This window comes from Podarcis liolepis (genome assembly GCF_965112155.1).
Source record: "Podarcis liolepis genome assembly, chromosome: 7".
Taxonomy (NCBI): Eukaryota; Metazoa; Chordata; class Lepidosauria; order Squamata; family Lacertidae; genus Podarcis; species Podarcis liolepis.
This window is the reverse complement of record NC_139561.1, coordinates 55,256,326-55,273,297: the sequence shown is the minus strand read 5'-3', so window position 1 is coordinate 55,273,297 and position 16,972 is coordinate 55,256,326. Positions and strand designations below refer to the sequence as shown.

Below are 16,972 nucleotides of genomic sequence, written 5' to 3'. Positions count from 1 at the left end.
AATCATTGCTGCGGGCGTTCGGCCTGCAGCTGACGATTCCTCCCCGGGCCAAGCCCGGGGACCCGGTTTCTCAGGCCGCCTTGCTAGCTCTTTCCCGGGGGCGGCACTCCGGACCGGAAAGATAACTCCCCCGACGGCTGCTTCTACAGCTCGGAGAGAGGGAAGGAGTGCCTGGCCGCGCTCGGACTGGCTTGCCTTCCCAAGCGCCTCTGTCCGTCGAAGGTCCAGGCTCAGCGCCAGCCTTGCTCTCAGGAGGCTCAACCCCCGACGGCATCTCCGGAGAGGGCTGGGGGAGAGCCCTTGCTGCCAGTCAGGGTAGACAATGTTGAGCTAGACGATCCGCGGACTCGGGGGAAGGCAGCTCCCTCTGTCGCTGGAGGAGGGAGCCCCGACGGCGCGTCCCTAGCAACCGCCGCCGCTGCGAGGGAGAGCGGGAAGGCGGGCTGCAGGCCGAGGCCGCGAGACCCTCCCCCGCTCGCCCGCCTGGCTCTCCCCCTCCCCCTCCTGACGCAGCGGCGCCGCCTCCTCCCCCATTTAAACCGGGCGGCCTCCCGTCCGAGCGCAGCCGCGGCTCTGTCCTCCTGCCAGCCACCGACGCCCCGCTCCCAGGCGCCTGCAACGCGGGAGGCCGCGCCGGGACGGCCCCTCCGTAGGAGACGGAGGAGACCCCGGCCTGGCTCGGCACCGAGGGAGGGGACCAGCTGCTCTGGGCTGTAAGTAGACCCGCCTCCCCAGCGTCTTGGAGACCCAGATGGGGCTTGACCGACGGCGGGGTGGGGTGTCGAGGATGCCGCCGCCTCCCGCAGCACGACTTGGCAACGGGAATGCGGGGGGGGGTTGTCCCCCCCGCCCACGGTTCTCTTCAACCCCCCCCCCCCCGCTGACGTTGCTCGGCTAACCGACGGGCTTGGCAGCTCCCCCCATCCATTCATCCATCCTTCCTTCCCTCCCCCGCCCTCTTCCTCGCCTTCCCCGCTGGAGCGATGCCCGCTTGCTCGCAGCCTGCCCAGCCGCAGTGAGCAGTCTGGCTAGCTCGGGAGCCGCCTTTGTCTCTTGTCGCCTGCCTCGCAAGCGCTCGCTCTCTCTCTTGCCGCCGCCGCCACTATGAAGGTCTGGGGACATAAGATAGAATTGCTGACAGGTAATCCGACGCCCCTCTGTTCCCTGCAGGCTCTCGGAGGTCGTGGGGTGGGGGCGGTTGCTCCAGCTTCAGAGGCTCCCACCCCCCCACCGTGCCTCTTCTGGATTTGATGCAGCTGCTCTGGGGAGCCAGGCTGGCAGAGCTGCGGTGGACACTCCCACCCCCCCAGGGGAGACGAGGAGGCATCAGGGGCTGCAGATCCAACACCCTCTCCCTAGCTCCAGAGTGTCAGGGTGGGGTAATTTGGCAAGGGGGGTGCTCCCTAATGCCTCCCCCTGTACCTCATTTCCTAAGTAGCTAACGCTGGCATTGGGGGGGGGGCTGTTGTGCCAAGGGACCCTGAGAGTGGCATTCCCTTCCCCCACCTTACTTGGCAAACTGTGAGGGTGTGAAAGGGTTAAAAGGGTTTGCAGGCAGCCCTGGAGGGAGCCTCTGCTCAAGGCAGCCTCCATAATTTCCCATGGGACGGCTGTGACTCAGTGGTACAGCGGCAGATGCCCTGGCTGGGGTCCAGGTTTGGTCCATGGCATACTCTGTGTTCTCCAACCTATGACTCTCCAGAGGTTTTTTTACTACAACTCCTAGCAGACCCTGCTGGCTGGGACAAGTTGGAGTTGTGGTCATAGAAATCAAGCTGCCTTATTCTGAGTCAGGCCTTGGGTGCATCTAGCTTCACATTGTGCATCCAACTGGCAGGATTTGACCGAGGTTCTCTCCTGGAGATGCTGGGAACTGAACCTGGGACCTTCTGAATGTAAAGAGGATGCTCTAACCATTGAGCTATGGCCCTTGAACGCTGTCATACCTGTTGATGAGGTGGGTGCACACTCTGCACATGCTCAGAGGTGTGGTTTTATTATTTCACATGTGATCAGGGTAAGCCCTCGTGCTGAGAATTGGTTTTGGAGCAGAGACCTGCTTCAAAGCACAACTCAACCTCCGCACTCGCCGCTCCTTATAGGCTGAGGCTGCCTACTCACCATATGTCCGAAGCACATTGTTTCTCCCCATAAAGACCCTGGGAACTTCAGTTTCTTAAGGGTGCTGGGAACTGTAGCTTGACAAGGGGTGAACTACCATTCCCAAGATTTTCTGGCGGGGGCGGTCAAAGCCATCTGGAGGGCATTGGTTGGGGAACATTGGTTGGTGTCAGAAGATTGCTATGGTTACACACCACCAGTTGTCATCAAGTCCTCTGCTTCCAAATGTGCAACCCTTTCTGTAAAGGAGGTGCAAAGTCACTGGAGACAATTCCTTTGCAGCTGACACCTTCAAGAGAGCTAGACCTGTGCTAAGCAAGCTTCACAACTCATATTGCATTGATCTGGGTTAGGATGGAAGAGTCAGAGCAGGGATTTACCACTCCCCAAGTCATGTATTTTTTTTTTTTTTAAAGGCAAGGCATGTGAAAGGGGGTTTAAAAATTACATGCCATTAGTATTTTAAAAAGGTAAAGGAACCCCTGACCATTAGGTCCAATCGTGGCCGACTCTGGGGTTGTGGTGCTCATCTCCCTTTATTGGCCGAGGGAGCTGGCGTACAGCTTCCGGGTCACGTGGTCAGCATGACTAAGTCGCTTCTGGCGAACCAGAGCAGCGCACGGAAACACCGTTTACCTTCCTGCCAGAGCGGTACCTATTTATCTACTTGCACTTTTGACGTGCTTTCGAACTGCTAGGTTGGCAGGAGCGGGGACCGAGCAACGGGAGCTCACCCCTTCGTGGGGATTCAAACCACTGACCTTCTGATAGGCAAGTCCTAGGCTCTGTGGTTTAACCCACAGCGCCACCCACATCTCTGTTAGTATTTTAAAGCCATGTAAATATAGGTTAGTGAAAAGATTTCTACAGAAAGCATTTTACAGTTCTTATTGCTTGGAAGCACCTTAGCAAGTTTTAAAATAGGAGCTAATGGGTGGACTCAAGATTCTTGTTTTTTTGTTTTTTAAAATAAGTTTGGTACCTCCTGGACTGTTCGAACCCATTGCTCTGTTGTCACTCTCCTACACTTTTACAGGGGTGGCCAAACTGGTCATAAGCAGTTTGCCTGCAGCTCATGAAATAGTGGTGGAAGACTTGGACTGGATTTGGTCAAGTGTGCCCCAGAGCCCTCTTGGAAGACCTTTGAGGTGCTGCTGCTGGTGATGTCAGCGAGGAAGTACTTTTTTTCTCCAGCATCGAATCAGCTGCATCATGTCCAGCAGATCTCTTCCTGGTGCCAAGGGGCATTTCAACCTCTGAATTTGTGTCCCAAGAAGGTGAAACATCATTAGCTCCACTGTGACCTTTTTTACTTGGCTTTTTTGCTGATAAAATAAAACCACTTGGCTCAGCTCCAGCTGTGATGCTGCAGAGGGCTTAGAAATGCTGGCAGGTCCCTGTTGCTTGGGTTGCAACACTCTGGCTCCCCTCAGTGACATTGACTGGTTGCTTGGTGCTGTGTAGGCTGCAACATGTAGTGTAGATTTCTGTCCCTTGTGGTTGGTGAAAGACAGCAATAGGCAGCCTCTAGTGCTACAGGTCAAAGCAAACAAAGTGTGTGTCTGTGTCCGTGTCCTGCATTCTCATAAGGAAGGAGTGATTTGTTCTTTTCTCAAAAAACCAACTCTATCAGTTAAGGGGCTTCGCCAGCTTTTAGACCTGTGGCAGCAGAACCATTCATTTCTTCTCTCTCTCTCTCTCTTTATTATTTCTATTATTATTCCATTAAATAGTGTATATAAAAAAGAGAATATGACAACAGATGAAAATTAGAAGATGAAAAAAAACCCTATAAAGTAGGCATGTAGCACACTGGGTTAAAATAACCAAGTAAAGACTATCAGTGTTACCAGATTATCAAGTCTAGTTCCAGATTTACTAGGCTGGTGACGAGGTTTGTCTTGAAAATGATGGGTCCTCTATATATGCATTTTACATAATGCCAAATTATATAAAAAGGGGCCGGAGGTTCTAGTCCTTGTTGAAATCTCAAAATATGGCATTTCTTATCTTGTCCCACTTGAGTCTGGCTTGTAAGTGTGCAACAGAGACAGAAATTGTTGTCTTTGCCCTGTTTTGCTGAGGCTTGGGGCCTGCGGGAATTACTGGTTTCTGGAGCTTCTTCCAAGACAAGGTGGTTCACAACCTTGGACAGCTCCCAGTGAGACCAGGCGGCTTGCCTCAGCAGTCATCTAAAGGTAGGCGGGGCCTTCTCTTCCCATGACCCGCCCTCCGCTGCCAGTGTAAGCAAAGGCCCATGATTCTTCAAGTGTATGCTCCTGCATGGCTGGGGAGCCGGAGAAACTGGAGAAAGCTGTAGAGCAGTGTTTCTCAACCTGTGGGTCCCAAGATGTTGTTGGACTACAACTCCCATCATTCCTAGCCAGCATGACCAGTGGTCAGGGATGATGGAAGTTGTAGTCCAACAACATCTGGGGACCCACAGGTTGAGAACCACTGCTGTAGAGTCATGGTGAGGATGATGGAAGAGCCATGTGTTCAAACGGGAGAGTATAGAAGGGGTGCTGAGAGTTCCCCCTCAAGAAAGTCAACTGGTGTGTCATCTGCATCCTCCCCAGACCCTAAAACAGGAGACATGATAGTTCTGGTGGGTTACCTTCATCTTGCATGTGGCTGAGGCTGGTGGAAGTTCCCAACATCTGAAAGGCAGAAGTTTGGCAAAGTCTGGTCTTGAGCTTGACAGCCATAATACAGACAATGTTGATCTTCTAAAACCTCCCAGTGGCTTTTGATAATGTGGATCATACCATTCTTTCACAGTACCTCCAGATCTTGCTTGGAGTTTGGAGGATGACTTTCCTTTGGCTCCGTTCCTCCTTGTCTGCATGGACGCAGGATGGGTAATTGGGGATGCTGACCCTGCTCCTGTGGTGTTCTGCTAGGATTTTCTGTAGCACTCATTCTGTTGAACTTCTCAATGAAGCTGCTGAGAGAGATTATCTGTACTTTGGGATTGAAGTGCCATTAGTGTGATGAACACATCCAGTTCTAAACATTCCAGTTTCTGAAAGTAGCATTCATATAGAGAATAATCTTTTTTCTTTTTAAAGAGCGTGTTGGATTACAAGTCAAGGTATAGGCAGGGAAGCAGTATATATCATCCCTGTGGAAATGGAGTGCATGTAGAAGTTGTTTAAGCAAGCAATAGTAGGAAACAGCATCTAACAAGGCGTGCACAACCTTTCTTGGGAAGGTTGGTGGCAGGTCAAAGCCTGATTAATTAATATTGAGAAAGGGAGATCAGGGCAAAGCTGGACTTGCCTTATGTGGGTCCAGTGGGTTGGGCCAGTCATCTTCCACCAAGTGTAGCCTCAGGTTGTGGGTCCTTGGTGGCTGGAGTGCTCTTCTGAGACGAGCGTAGTAAATTTAAGTTTAATCCAGGCACAGTAATGTTTGTGGGATCCCCTTTTGAGGGAGTGGGACTGTCCCTATTTGATGGGGCTGTGAATTCCCCATCAGGAGAGAGGTGTGAACCAGCTCTGCTTTTGCATAGGCATCTTGCTACATTGGCTAAATTTGCTTAAAGTACAAAAGAAGAGCCATGGTAGGTTGAATCAAAAGGGGCCTATCTGGTTCACCACCTTTTATTACACAGGAGCCAACCAGATGTCACTGAGATGCCATCAGAGAGGGCCTGCACACAATAGTCCCACTCCCTCTGTTGTTCCCCAGAAGCTGGTAATTCAGAGACTAACAGCATCTGGAAGGAGCAGCTACACTTTTATTGGCTCCATCTATTGCATGGGCTCCATGCCTTTCTGACAGAGAGGATCCTCTAACACTCAACCTCCAGGCTTGACTGCCACAATGTGCTCCACTGGCCCTGAAACTTCAGGCTCTGATGTTCCTTTTGCCTGCTTCCATTCCTGTTTGAGGCAAAGAGGGGCATATCAAATCTGTTAATGCTTCTGAATTACAGAATCAAGAATTGTGAAGTGGCAGGAAGGGTGCTTTGCTTGTATTGCTCCTATACACAAGAGAACTTTGGATCAGAGAATATGATGCTTTGCAGAAGGGAAGGATTTCCTGCTGGGGACTGAATGAAGAGAGAGATGTTGAGTTGGAGAACTTTGGGTGACTGACAGAAACAATTTTAGGAGAGATGAAGTCACAGGTGGGGACCCTAGAGAAAGTTGCAGAGGGGTGGGCCTACAAGTAATGTGGAAAACAAGAGAAAAGGAGAGGAAATCCTGGCAAGGCCAATGGAGAGCCTTCAGTAAGTGGCTACATTTCATCTTCATCTCCATTTTTCACTAGGAAAGGGTGACCTTTATTGGGGCCCTGGTGTAAATGTTCAGAGCAAACCTTGGGACTTAATCATCTCTGATATTTAATCTTGAAAACCACCAAGCACTGTCTTTAGATGACAAAATTATACCCTTGTTGTTATAAGCTTTACCAGTATTGGCTGTGAAATGTCCAGAGCAATGACAGATCAAATGGCTTTTCAGACATTTTCTTGCATGTATTATGCATTCTTTAAAGTATGAGAAAGTTCTGCAGTTCAGTGTAGAGCATCTGCTTTCTATCTAGAAGGTCCCATGTACAATCTTGACAGCATCTCCAGGTAGGGCTGGGAATGGTTCCCTGCCTGAAACCCTGGAGAGTCGTTGGTTGGCAGTACAGTCGTACCTTGGTTTAGGAACAGCTTAGTTCCTGAACGTTTTGGCTCCCAAATGCTGCAGACTGTTCTGTTCTGTTTTGCGAACTATTTTTGGAAGATGAACGTTCGACGGGGCTTCCGTGGCTTCCAATTGGCTGCAGCCAATCAGAAGCTGCACTTTGGTTTTGAACATTTTGGAAGTCGAACGGACTTCCAGAATGCATTGTGTTCAACTTCCAAGGTACGACTGTACTAGCTGCTAGATGGACCTAGTACTAGCTAATCTGACCTAGTATTGGGTAGCTTCTAATGTAGTAATTGCAGATGAGCTATCAAATGTGTTCCAGAAAATCAGTTCTTGTAAAGGTGTGCCTCAAGGCTCAAGAAATGAATGGACTGGAGTACTTCCTCATTCCTAGACAAGCTTTTGCGTAAGTGCAGCTGTATAGTTGGCCTTGAAATTTACCAGTTTAAGATCAGCATTTGGGGACATTTCCTCCTGGTGCTATTCTTAGCAATGCTATCAAGGCTTCCTCTCCTCTTCTGTACCTGGGCTGACTCCATGTTCTAACCTTTAAAACTCTGGTTGCCTTGTCCTACCTCTTCTTTCTGTCCTTGGACTTTTGTCCTTGCTCAAACTCTCCTTCTTCAGTCACTCTGTCCATCCAATCTTACTGTCCTTTGTTTATATCAACTTATACACCCCCCCTCCTTCAAGTCTGAGAGAAATGGGACAGCTGCATTCTTAGGCAGGGGCAGTATGGAAAGGAGAGGGGACTGGGGGTTCCTCCCTCCCACATGGAATGACTTAGGAGAACTCAGAGACCACCCTCAGAGCAATACTAGGACCTGGATGCAGCAGGAGACAGGATGCAGACCCCGCTCGCCCTTAACAGAGGAGCCCAGCTCGGTTTGCAATGACATGTGAAGTGACTCCCATCAGGGTAGGACCTCTTGCTGCCCCAAGCGTGCGTCAGAATGCCTGACAAACCTCACAGGTCTGAGGGGTCTGCCCCACACCCTATTTGACATTGTAAAGCTGCAGCACTGTCACCATGAGGCAAACATGGGTATGCCTGAGCTGCGATGCCACATCATAGGTAGAACCAGGCAGAGGGCCTTCTCAGTAGTGGCGCCTGCCCTGTGGAATGCCCTCCCATCAGATGTCAAGGAAATAAGCAACTATCCTACTTTTAAAAGACATCTGAAGGCAGTTTAGGGAAGTTTTTAATGTTTAATGCTGTATTGTGTTTTTCATATTCGATTGGGAGCTGCCCAGAGTGGCTGGGTAAACCCAGCCAGGTGGGTGGGGTATAAATAAATCATCATCATCGTCATCATCATCATCATTATCTGTGAAGGGTGTTCTGCTGAAGGAAGCCAGCAGGCAGGCAAGAGTGACAGAAGGTATCAATGCAGGACCTGGCTATGGAAAAGCAGTGGTGGCTTCCACTCCTGGCTTCTGATCACAAGGCAAAAACCCCCAACAACCTTTGCGATCCCATCTGGTCTTGCTTTGGGTGGACAGGGAAAATTCCTCCTCCCGAGTGTCCTGCTCCTTCCAGCATCTGTAGTTGGCAGGACACAGAAGGGACTGCCAGAAACACAGCCTTGCAGAGCAGGCCTGGGCCTTGGGAGCCTCCCACCCACCTTCTCTCACTCTCTGTTACCTACCCTTGGTGCTTAGACTGCTGGGTCTTCCTCTTCATCCCTCCCTCCCCAGCAAGTCTCATTTTCCTGGCAGACCCTTCCCCCAGGCTTCTATCCTGTGACTTGAGCCCCCTCTCCACCCCCTAAGCCCTGAGCTAGCTGGTCATCTCTTCTCCTTTCCCCTTGGCTCCCACTCCTTGCAGAATCAGTTGCCTTCTGGCCTCCCTGGGATCACCTGGCTTCCCTCCTTTTGCAGACAGCTTCATGAGTTTCTACCCAGGTGCAGAGGCCCTCTGGCTCCAGCCCAGTTCCTGCCTCTGTGCGTCACCCGGCAGGGAGATTCAGCTCCTTCTGACCCAAACTTCCCTGCCCTTGGGAGTCAGGAGAGCTAGCCCCATGACAAGGCAGCTTGGTGAGCATCAATGATGCCACTGGGAACATTTCCCAGCCCCTGCCCAGTCTGTGAGAGTTTACCAACTCTTGTTCCTCCAGGACTAGAAACTTGCTTTTTCAAAAAAGGAAAAAAGGTGAGATTCTCGGCACATTGAAATAAGAAGCCAATGCCAATTCCTGATTTAGTGCAACAGAATCATTGATGGCAAGCAACTCTACCCATGACTTGATAGCCCCCCAAGCAACACAGGCCCACTGCTGGAAAGCCAAAGGAACCAGGCAATCACGAAGCCTGCTTTGTAGGGTATGAGGAGGCCATTCCTAGTAAACTGCTGCAGAGGGAGACTGTTCTGAAGGCTTCCTGCCTCCATCTGTCCTCTGCTTTACTGTGCTAAACCCTCTCCAGTGTGCAGTGAAATCGGCACTCTAGTGTGTGTTACTTGGCTGGGGCTTCTCAATGCAGCAGGACAGAGAGTGGGTGTTTGCAGCCCAGATTGTTGCCTCATTGGGGCCCCCAGAAATGTGCAGAGCTCTGGGCTCCATGAAGGAGGCATGTTGGACTGCTGCTGTTTGAGATGGTTCCTCCTTGAACCTTGGTGTGCTTTGATGAGATGCCAGCCACCTTGAGTGGGCTGCGCCCCAAAACGGTGGCTTACAAGAAGGTAATAAACAATAAAAATAAAATTAAGATGCACACCCCGCACTACTTCCCTCTCTTCCCTGGAGAGCAAGAAGTGTGCAATCGCCACATGGTGCCATCTTCTGCCCATTTGCTTCATGCACTAAATGTTCCTCACAGTTTGTGCTCTGGGTTTCGCTCCATCAGGGTGGATGAAGAGGGGTTGTGTGAAGGATTCTGCACAGCATGTTCAGACCAAGGGTTCTGCAGGGGGGAGTCCCAGAGTCTGTCTCTACCAGGTGCTTGCCTACTGGCTGGAAAGGTGCAAATGGGTCAAGACCCCATTGCAGTGAGTGGCTAACATCTTCCAGGCCCAGGATGGCCTGTGGGCAAACCCTCCTGCTGCCCCTGGTGTGCCCCTTCTGCCTCCATGTGCAGTGGCTGCTGCTGATAACGTCCTCCCAGGGCTGGTATCTGTCTCAGCCATAGGTGGCACTGCCCATGCTGCCCTGTGGCATCATCCCACTTGCATGTGCCTCTTGGCTGGCGCAAGAAGCCACATGCTGGATTCTTAGCCTTGTCAGAATGTTCTGTGTAGTTTGTTTCCCCTGAGGGGAACTGGGCTCCTCAACTGGAGCAGGGAGGAGGGATAGAGTGCAGTTTACATTTGTTTAATTTAAATCTTATTTATTTATCCTGCCATGTCTTCCCCAAAATGCACTCAAAGTGACCCATACCATATTTTTTTAAAAAAATTAAAAAATACATGGGCATCCATAAAACCACCCTCCCAAATAAAGAAAATGCAAGTACAACAAAATTGCAATGTGTTAATGAACAAAAGGAAGCAGAGCATGTTTCTTATTCCCCTTGTTCAGCTTACGACCCCCAGCTGCTCCTCAGAAAGCCAGAAGATTTTGCAACAGTCAAAGCTGGTGGTGGTATTATGAATTGCAATGCAGGAGATACTGGCAACGGCCCCAAATGAGACATTCTCCTTCCTCCCCAGGGAATGTGACTTCTTGCCAGTTAACTGCAAACAGGCAGCAAAGGTTCCCATGTATCCTGTTTCTGGCTTAAAGAAGCAGCTCTCTTTCTCTCTTTCAACTTCTCCAAGTCGCTGCTGCTGCAATCTGCGAAAAGCCAAGCCAAGGCTCACATGAGATGGTCTCTGTTTTCGGCTTGGGCCTTTTGCATCTGGCTCTGGCAGCATGTGCAGGAGGTCACCTGGTTGTCCTTTGCCTGTGGAGACACCTGCAAGGTCTCCAGGGACAGCAATGGGAACAGGACACGGGGGGCAGAGGCTCACAGCATCTCTGTGGATGGGGAGTTGCTGTGTCCTTGTCCAGCCACTGCCATTTGCCCTCCTGCAAAACGTGCATAAGGCTGGGACCTCCGTTGACCTGAATGAGAGGTTTTCTTCTGAAGTCAGATGAGGTGGTGGCTTTGAGCAGCTAATCTGTGGGAGCCAGAGGCACAAACTTGAAGAAAATGGGGAGTGGGGAAGACAGGGACAGTGAAATGGGATGGAGTGTGAGGGGCCTCTTTCCCAGTTGCTCCAGCTGAGAAACAGCATCCCAGTTCTAGTGAGCCTCTTCCCACCTGGGAAACTGCAGGTGCAGCCATAGGTGGACCACCAACTCTCTTCACAAATAGTCTTGGGCAAGCCATGATTCTCCTGGCCTCAGTGTTCCCCCATCCACCCTCAAGTCTGTCCTACAGGCATGATAACACTGGCCTGACTTACAGGGCTGTTGGAAGCATGACTGAGCTAATGTGGGTGAACCATCCAGGGCAAAGTGCTCTATGAATACCAAGTAGTGACAAATCCAACTTTACTTCCTGCTCCTGAGCAGGAAGCTCTGCCACCTGAAGTGTAAGGAGGTCCAGGGAAGTCTGCCTGGTTCCTGTCTGGGGCTGTGCTGACTGCTGTGCTTGCATTTTTCCTTTGTGCAGGACTTTTGCTGCAGGAAGTGACCATGGCCGGCCTGCATGAGCAGCGATTTACAGAAGAGAAGCCACTGCTTCGGGGGCAGGACACTGAGCTGGTGAGTCCTGCTGGATTTGGCATCACTTAGCAAAACATTTTTTTTAAAAGGGAACAAACCAAGTGGTAGCTGATAAGTGTATGGAATTGACAAGAGGGCAAGCAACCCCTGGAATTAAATCTAAGCTCTTCACAGGACTGGTGCAAGGTTCAGCCATTGTCAAACTGCTTTGGGAACAGTGTCCATGATGGTCTCAGATTCAAAAGATACCTGAGTGAGAAATTACTCAGAAAGTCAGCAACAGTTGGGAAGGACTCTTCCCTTAAAGCCCTAGTTTTGGGCATCTGATCGACTAGTGGGAAGACAAGGCTGATTCACTAGGTAGGTTTTTGGTCTCATCTAGCAAGGTTCTTAATATACTTGTCCTGAAACCTGTGCCAGTATGACTTTGAGCTGGTCACACACCCATCACTTTCATTCCAGAGGCCTCTTCCACTGGAGATCTGTGGCCTGTGGCCTCAGGACCAAATTCAGACCCTTTATACTGCATAGGCTGCCAGTTGCTCACTCAGAGGCAAGAGGGATGTATGTGGGTGTAGAGATGGCCATTGGGCCACAAGCAGGAAGCAGGGCCCTGCCTGCCACCCTCCATTCCTTCTTCAGTATGGATCCCCTGTAAACAAGAGGATGAGCAGAGCCTGATGGAAAAGCCAAAGCCCTCCTGGACATGTTGGCAGGTGAGCCTCTGATGTGATGCTGATGTGGGTGCCACCAATAAGGAACTTAAGATACAAGCCTGGTGAGCCATGTCAGTAACAAAGAAGTTTGGAAGCTGTCTTCTGCCATGATATGTATGCGGATATTTATATCTTGATTTAAATCCAGCTCCAAACAGGTGTGTGCAAGTGAAATTCCAAACTCTGGCTGACTATCATTTTCTCCTGGCTTGAGGAGAGAGAGGTCAGCCTACTTGGTACTTCACACCAGCACACAGCCAACTTCCCAATTTCCACTTGGCATCTACCCCACGGCCTCTGGCCAGCATGTTGACCAACCAGCCTTCCTCCCAAAATCTGTGCTCTAGAGACGGGCAGAGATTCTGCTAGGCAGTTGCACATACTCTTAAACTGCAAATTTGAGAGGGAGGTTGGCGGTTGTATGGCTGTGACATTGCCAAGGTTTGCCAGTGACAATCTGGAGCACCTCAGGTTCTCCACCCCGATTTGTAGAGAGTCAGGATAGATCCCAAACTTGCTGTGACAGGCAGCTGAATGACCCTCCTTTCAGGAAACACAGTATGGTGATGACGTCCCAGGTTTGGGGAGTGCACTCAGGAGGCTTGAGAGAAAGTCACGAGCTAGAATAACCTGTTGAGAAGTAGTGGTTTGATTTGGTCTGTTTCCTTCCCAGGAGAATTCAGATACTTTCCTCTCTGCAGTGAACACAGACTGGAAGGTAAGTTGCAATGTCTTCTCCTTGCCTTTGTGCGCCTGCCATGCTCAGCATGGTTCAATACATGCAGGCCGGTGGCTTAAAAATGTCAGAAATGGCATTTTGGGGCTGCAAGGAAAGGCACCTATTAAGTCTGAACAAAGGTGTGCTGTTCAAGGTGTTCTCACCTGCCAGGCTGGGCTTCCATTGGTCAGTTTCTTTTAGCTAATGTGGGAGCCAAATGTGTGGTTTAGCAAAGTCCATCTGGCAGGTGTCCCTAGTGATTTTTATGCAATTAACCACATGAGTTGTGATATTTAAGACAGCTTTTGTTTATTTAAAGTCAGATAACAAGCAGAGTTGCAATTGGGTAACTAGGCAATGGCCTTATCGGACTGAGCAAAACCAACATCACAGGCAGTAACTGAAGAACAAGGCCATAGGTTTATCCATCTGTGTCAGCAAATTCCTTTGCACGTCTTCAGAGACATATTGACTCTGTTACGACAGGAAGGGGGGTTATTAGTTTGTGTTTTTTTGTTCTTATTTTTCTCTTGTATTTTGTGTTTTTATATTGTATGTCTATGTTGTGAACCGCCCTGAGATCCACGGATGAAGGGTGCTCTACAAATTTAATAAATAATAAATAAATAAGAATAACATCTATTCATACTTTTACTGCCTTTACACCTTAGGCTATCTGTCAGTGTACTTATCAATAATTTTCTCACTGCATCTCCCAAGTTATCTTTTGGGCTACTCATCACTACATACGGTCTTCTTGTCACATTAGCTTTCTTTATGTAGCCTTCACCAACCCGGTGCCTACCTTTTCCCAGGACTAGGTAGAGAAGGCAATGCTTTGGTTCCTTCTCCCACAACTGTCTTTGCCTCTGGGAGGGGGCAGCACTGGTGCGTGAAGGTGATTTATTGTGGAGGTTGAGACACAACCTTTGCACAGTGGAAGGACTGACTCTTACTGCACAGGGAGTAACAGGATAAAAACTTCAGGCACCTGCAAGGGGTATGCCCTGACAGGCCTCAGGCTGAACCCTCTGTTGCAGGTGAGATGCCACCTGCAAAGAAGGAAAGTCCATTACCTACCCAGTCCAAAGATTTTTCCTCTCCCTTGCCTCAAGAACCTCACCTTTTGCTCCGGAGAGGGATTTTCAAATATTGTGGTGGTGTCTCTTGTTTCCCAGTCACTAAAGATAAGAGAGTTACCTTTGTTCCCTGAATTTGCAATCCATCTGGGGCTCTAGGTTGGAAGATCACAGTGAGACATCAAAATGACATTCACCCAGAAACCCTAATCTGTGGAGGCTACCAGGACTCTTGATTGAAATAATTGCAGACTTGAAGAGTGTGGTTGTTATTGATTCTTTTATTGTTTAATTTAACAATTTAAACTGTAATCATCATTATCAGGGCAGCTTGACAGTCAGTTTCTTCTGGGTCAAAGCAGATGGGCGGATGTGCATATTGATTGGATGGGTGAGCGGACTGCTCATCAGAGGAAGACCCCAACTTTGTGGAATGGTGTTCGGAAGATTGGAAAATGGGCTTAGACATCTGGCATGAGCCTGACTGGATAGCAGGCACATCTGCCCTTTCCAGTCTAGCTCTGGAAGTTTAGCTCTCCTGACAGCAGGAACTTGCTGTGGAATGGCTTTCTCCCAACCTGGTGCCCTCCAGATGTTGTAGTCCAATAACATGTGGATGGCATCAGGTTGGGTAGAGCTGTTGTGGAAAGGAAGGTGGCCTGTTGTCTGTTGCAGAAGCTGCGTGGAGGGGTGTCGAGTGCCTGAAATCCAAGCTCATTTGGCTGGGAGGAATTGCTCTTGTTTCCATGGTAGTGGTTGCTTGAGCAACAGTTCAGTATTCTCATGTCAAAGCTTCAGCAGCTCTTTTGCGTGCCACTGACTTTTCTTTTGTTTTCATACCCAAAGAGACAAAAGTCTTCAGCTTCTGAGCCCTCATTGCTTAGACTCTGAACTGTCATGTGGGGAAGGATGGAGACCATGCTAACGGCTGGCCTCCCCAACAAGCAAAGCTCAGGCAAGGGTGGGCTGCCTGGGAAATTGCCCAACTCCTCTTCACCTGTATGCTGTACAAGCCTGGCAGGAGCTGCCTCTGGTCCTCTAGACCAGTGTTTCCCAACCTTTTTTGGGCAAAGGCACACTTGTTTGATGAAAAAAATCTCGAGGCACACCACCATTACAGCCCCGTGACGTCAGCGTGCAACGTCACGCAGGGAGGGACGCACGAAAGTGTAAGTTTCAATTTTTTCCCCTCCCCCTTGCCGGGGAACCTCCAAGCTTTGGGGGTGGGGGGGGGAGGAGGCAGCAAAGCGAGGCAGGAAGGAGAGCGCGGCTTGGCTGGGTGAGCTTTGGCAGGGGCAGGGAATGAGAGCCGCAAGGCGGGCACTGCGGATGGAGGCGCTGCCCGCCGAGCTTGCAGGCAGCCAGGCAGGCAGACGGCGAGAGCCCCGCGCTGGGCGGCCTCTCCTCGCCGCCGCCGCCCTGCCTCTCGCCGCCCGACTCGCCCGCCTCCCTCCAGGCAACATCTCGCGGCACACCAGGCAACATCTCGCGGCACACTAGTGTGCCGCGGAACAGTGGTTGGGAAACACTGCTCTAGACTAAGACATTTGTTATATGTTGCTGTTGTTCTGTAAGTAGCCTTGGTGTTTGAAAAGCAAGCAAAACACAAATCATTTTAATATAGTGTTCAAAATAAATATTTGACATATCCACAGTTTTTCTCCAATGCATACTCTGAGCATCCTCAGCATAATGTCCTAGTTTTGACCACAAGGGAGAATCCCCAGACAACTTGGCACTGTCTCCACTCCCTCCCTCCCTCTTTCCATGCCTTTCTGTGGTTGGATCCCTTTTCCCCAGATGTAAGGAAGAACCTGAATCATGGAAGTTGAATAAAACATGGGAGACTAGCCACACAGAGGCAAACTTGTTTTGCCTCATCCTCACAATGGTAGGGCCTGGGCTTCCTGCTTCTTGCATCCCTTTGATTTGCTGATACGAGGATCTCCAAGCAGTGTTAACTGCAGGTTAGATTGCAGGTTCCTGCTCAGTATGCATTTATGATTATTCCAGCCGCTCCAGAGCTGGTCTTTTTGGAACTGCACAGACCAGGTCTCACTTTGACTCTCAGTGTGGTTTGGTGCGCTGGATTCAATGTGTTTGCCTACACTTCTTAGACAACTGGATGGACTTTCAAAAGCAGGGCAGGAGAGCTCCTTCTCCTCCTCCTAACCACACCTCCTAACTGTGCACATTCTTCCCTGTTCCACCCTCCACAGCTACCACACCATGGACCTCTACCACAACCTGGTAGAAGGAGACCTCTCCTTTCACTTACTGTGATCTCATTCAGTGTGGCCACAGCCACATTTCTTGCTGTTCAGGGGCTAACAAACATCTCAGTCATTTTCTTCTAACATTTCGCAAAGCCTCTGTCTGCTTGCTTTCAAGTGTATACTCCTTGCTAGAAGTACAGTGGTACCTCGGGTTACATACGCTTCAGGTTACAGACTCCGCTAACCCAGAAATATTACCTCAGGTTAAGAACTTTGCTTCAGGATGAGAACAGAAATTGCGCGGCAGCAGCGCGGCAGCAGCAGGAGGCCCCATTAGCTAAAGTGGTGCTTCAGGTTAAGAACAGTTTCAGGTTAAGAACAGACCTCCAGAACGAATTAAGTACTTAACCCGAGGTACCACTGTACTTGATTGTAAAAACATCCCCTAAAACCAAGCAAATTTCCTATGCTTGATTGAGAGTTTCTTGCAGAATTTTACAAATATGTTGTAAATAAAAGGTGATCAGAGGTGGAGCTAGCTGCTCTGGCACCCGGAGTGGCATGCACAGGGGTGCGCCACCCACGGTGAACATCCCGGGGGGGGCGGTGTCACCCCCTCAGGGATGACACCTGGGGCAAACCGCACCCACCACACCCACCTTGCTCCACCTCTGGGTGTGATGCAAATACAGTGGTGACTATGTATTTGTATTTGTATGTATATGTATTTGTGATGCAAATACAGCAAGACGAAAAGAATCCGTTCTGTGATTCTCTTCGTCTAGCGGTTTTTTCATATTGCGAAGCAAGCCCATTGACAGATTAGC

General features: G+C 50.0%; 1 protein-coding gene across 4 annotated transcripts in view; it reads left to right on the top strand.

Moving 5' to 3' along the window:
- Nucleotides 1-419: 419 nt before the first annotated feature.
- The window catches only part of NDRG4 (NDRG family member 4), a 51,065-nt gene continuing 34,512 nt past the window's right edge, over nucleotides 420-16,972 (top strand). Inside the window, exons 1-3 of one of the 4 annotated variants that reach the window (XM_083515086.1) lie at nucleotides 420-713; nucleotides 11,364-11,455; nucleotides 12,806-12,850. In XM_083515086.1, the coding sequence (XP_083371212.1) occupies nucleotides 11,387-11,455; nucleotides 12,806-12,850 (114 nt within the window). In that variant the 5' untranslated portion in view covers nucleotides 420-713; nucleotides 11,364-11,386. Of the gene's footprint in view, nucleotides 714-892; nucleotides 1,142-11,363; nucleotides 11,456-12,805; nucleotides 12,851-16,972 lie in introns of those variants that run through there. The other 3 variants (XM_083515085.1, XM_083515084.1, XM_083515083.1) reach the window with 3 other exon arrangements.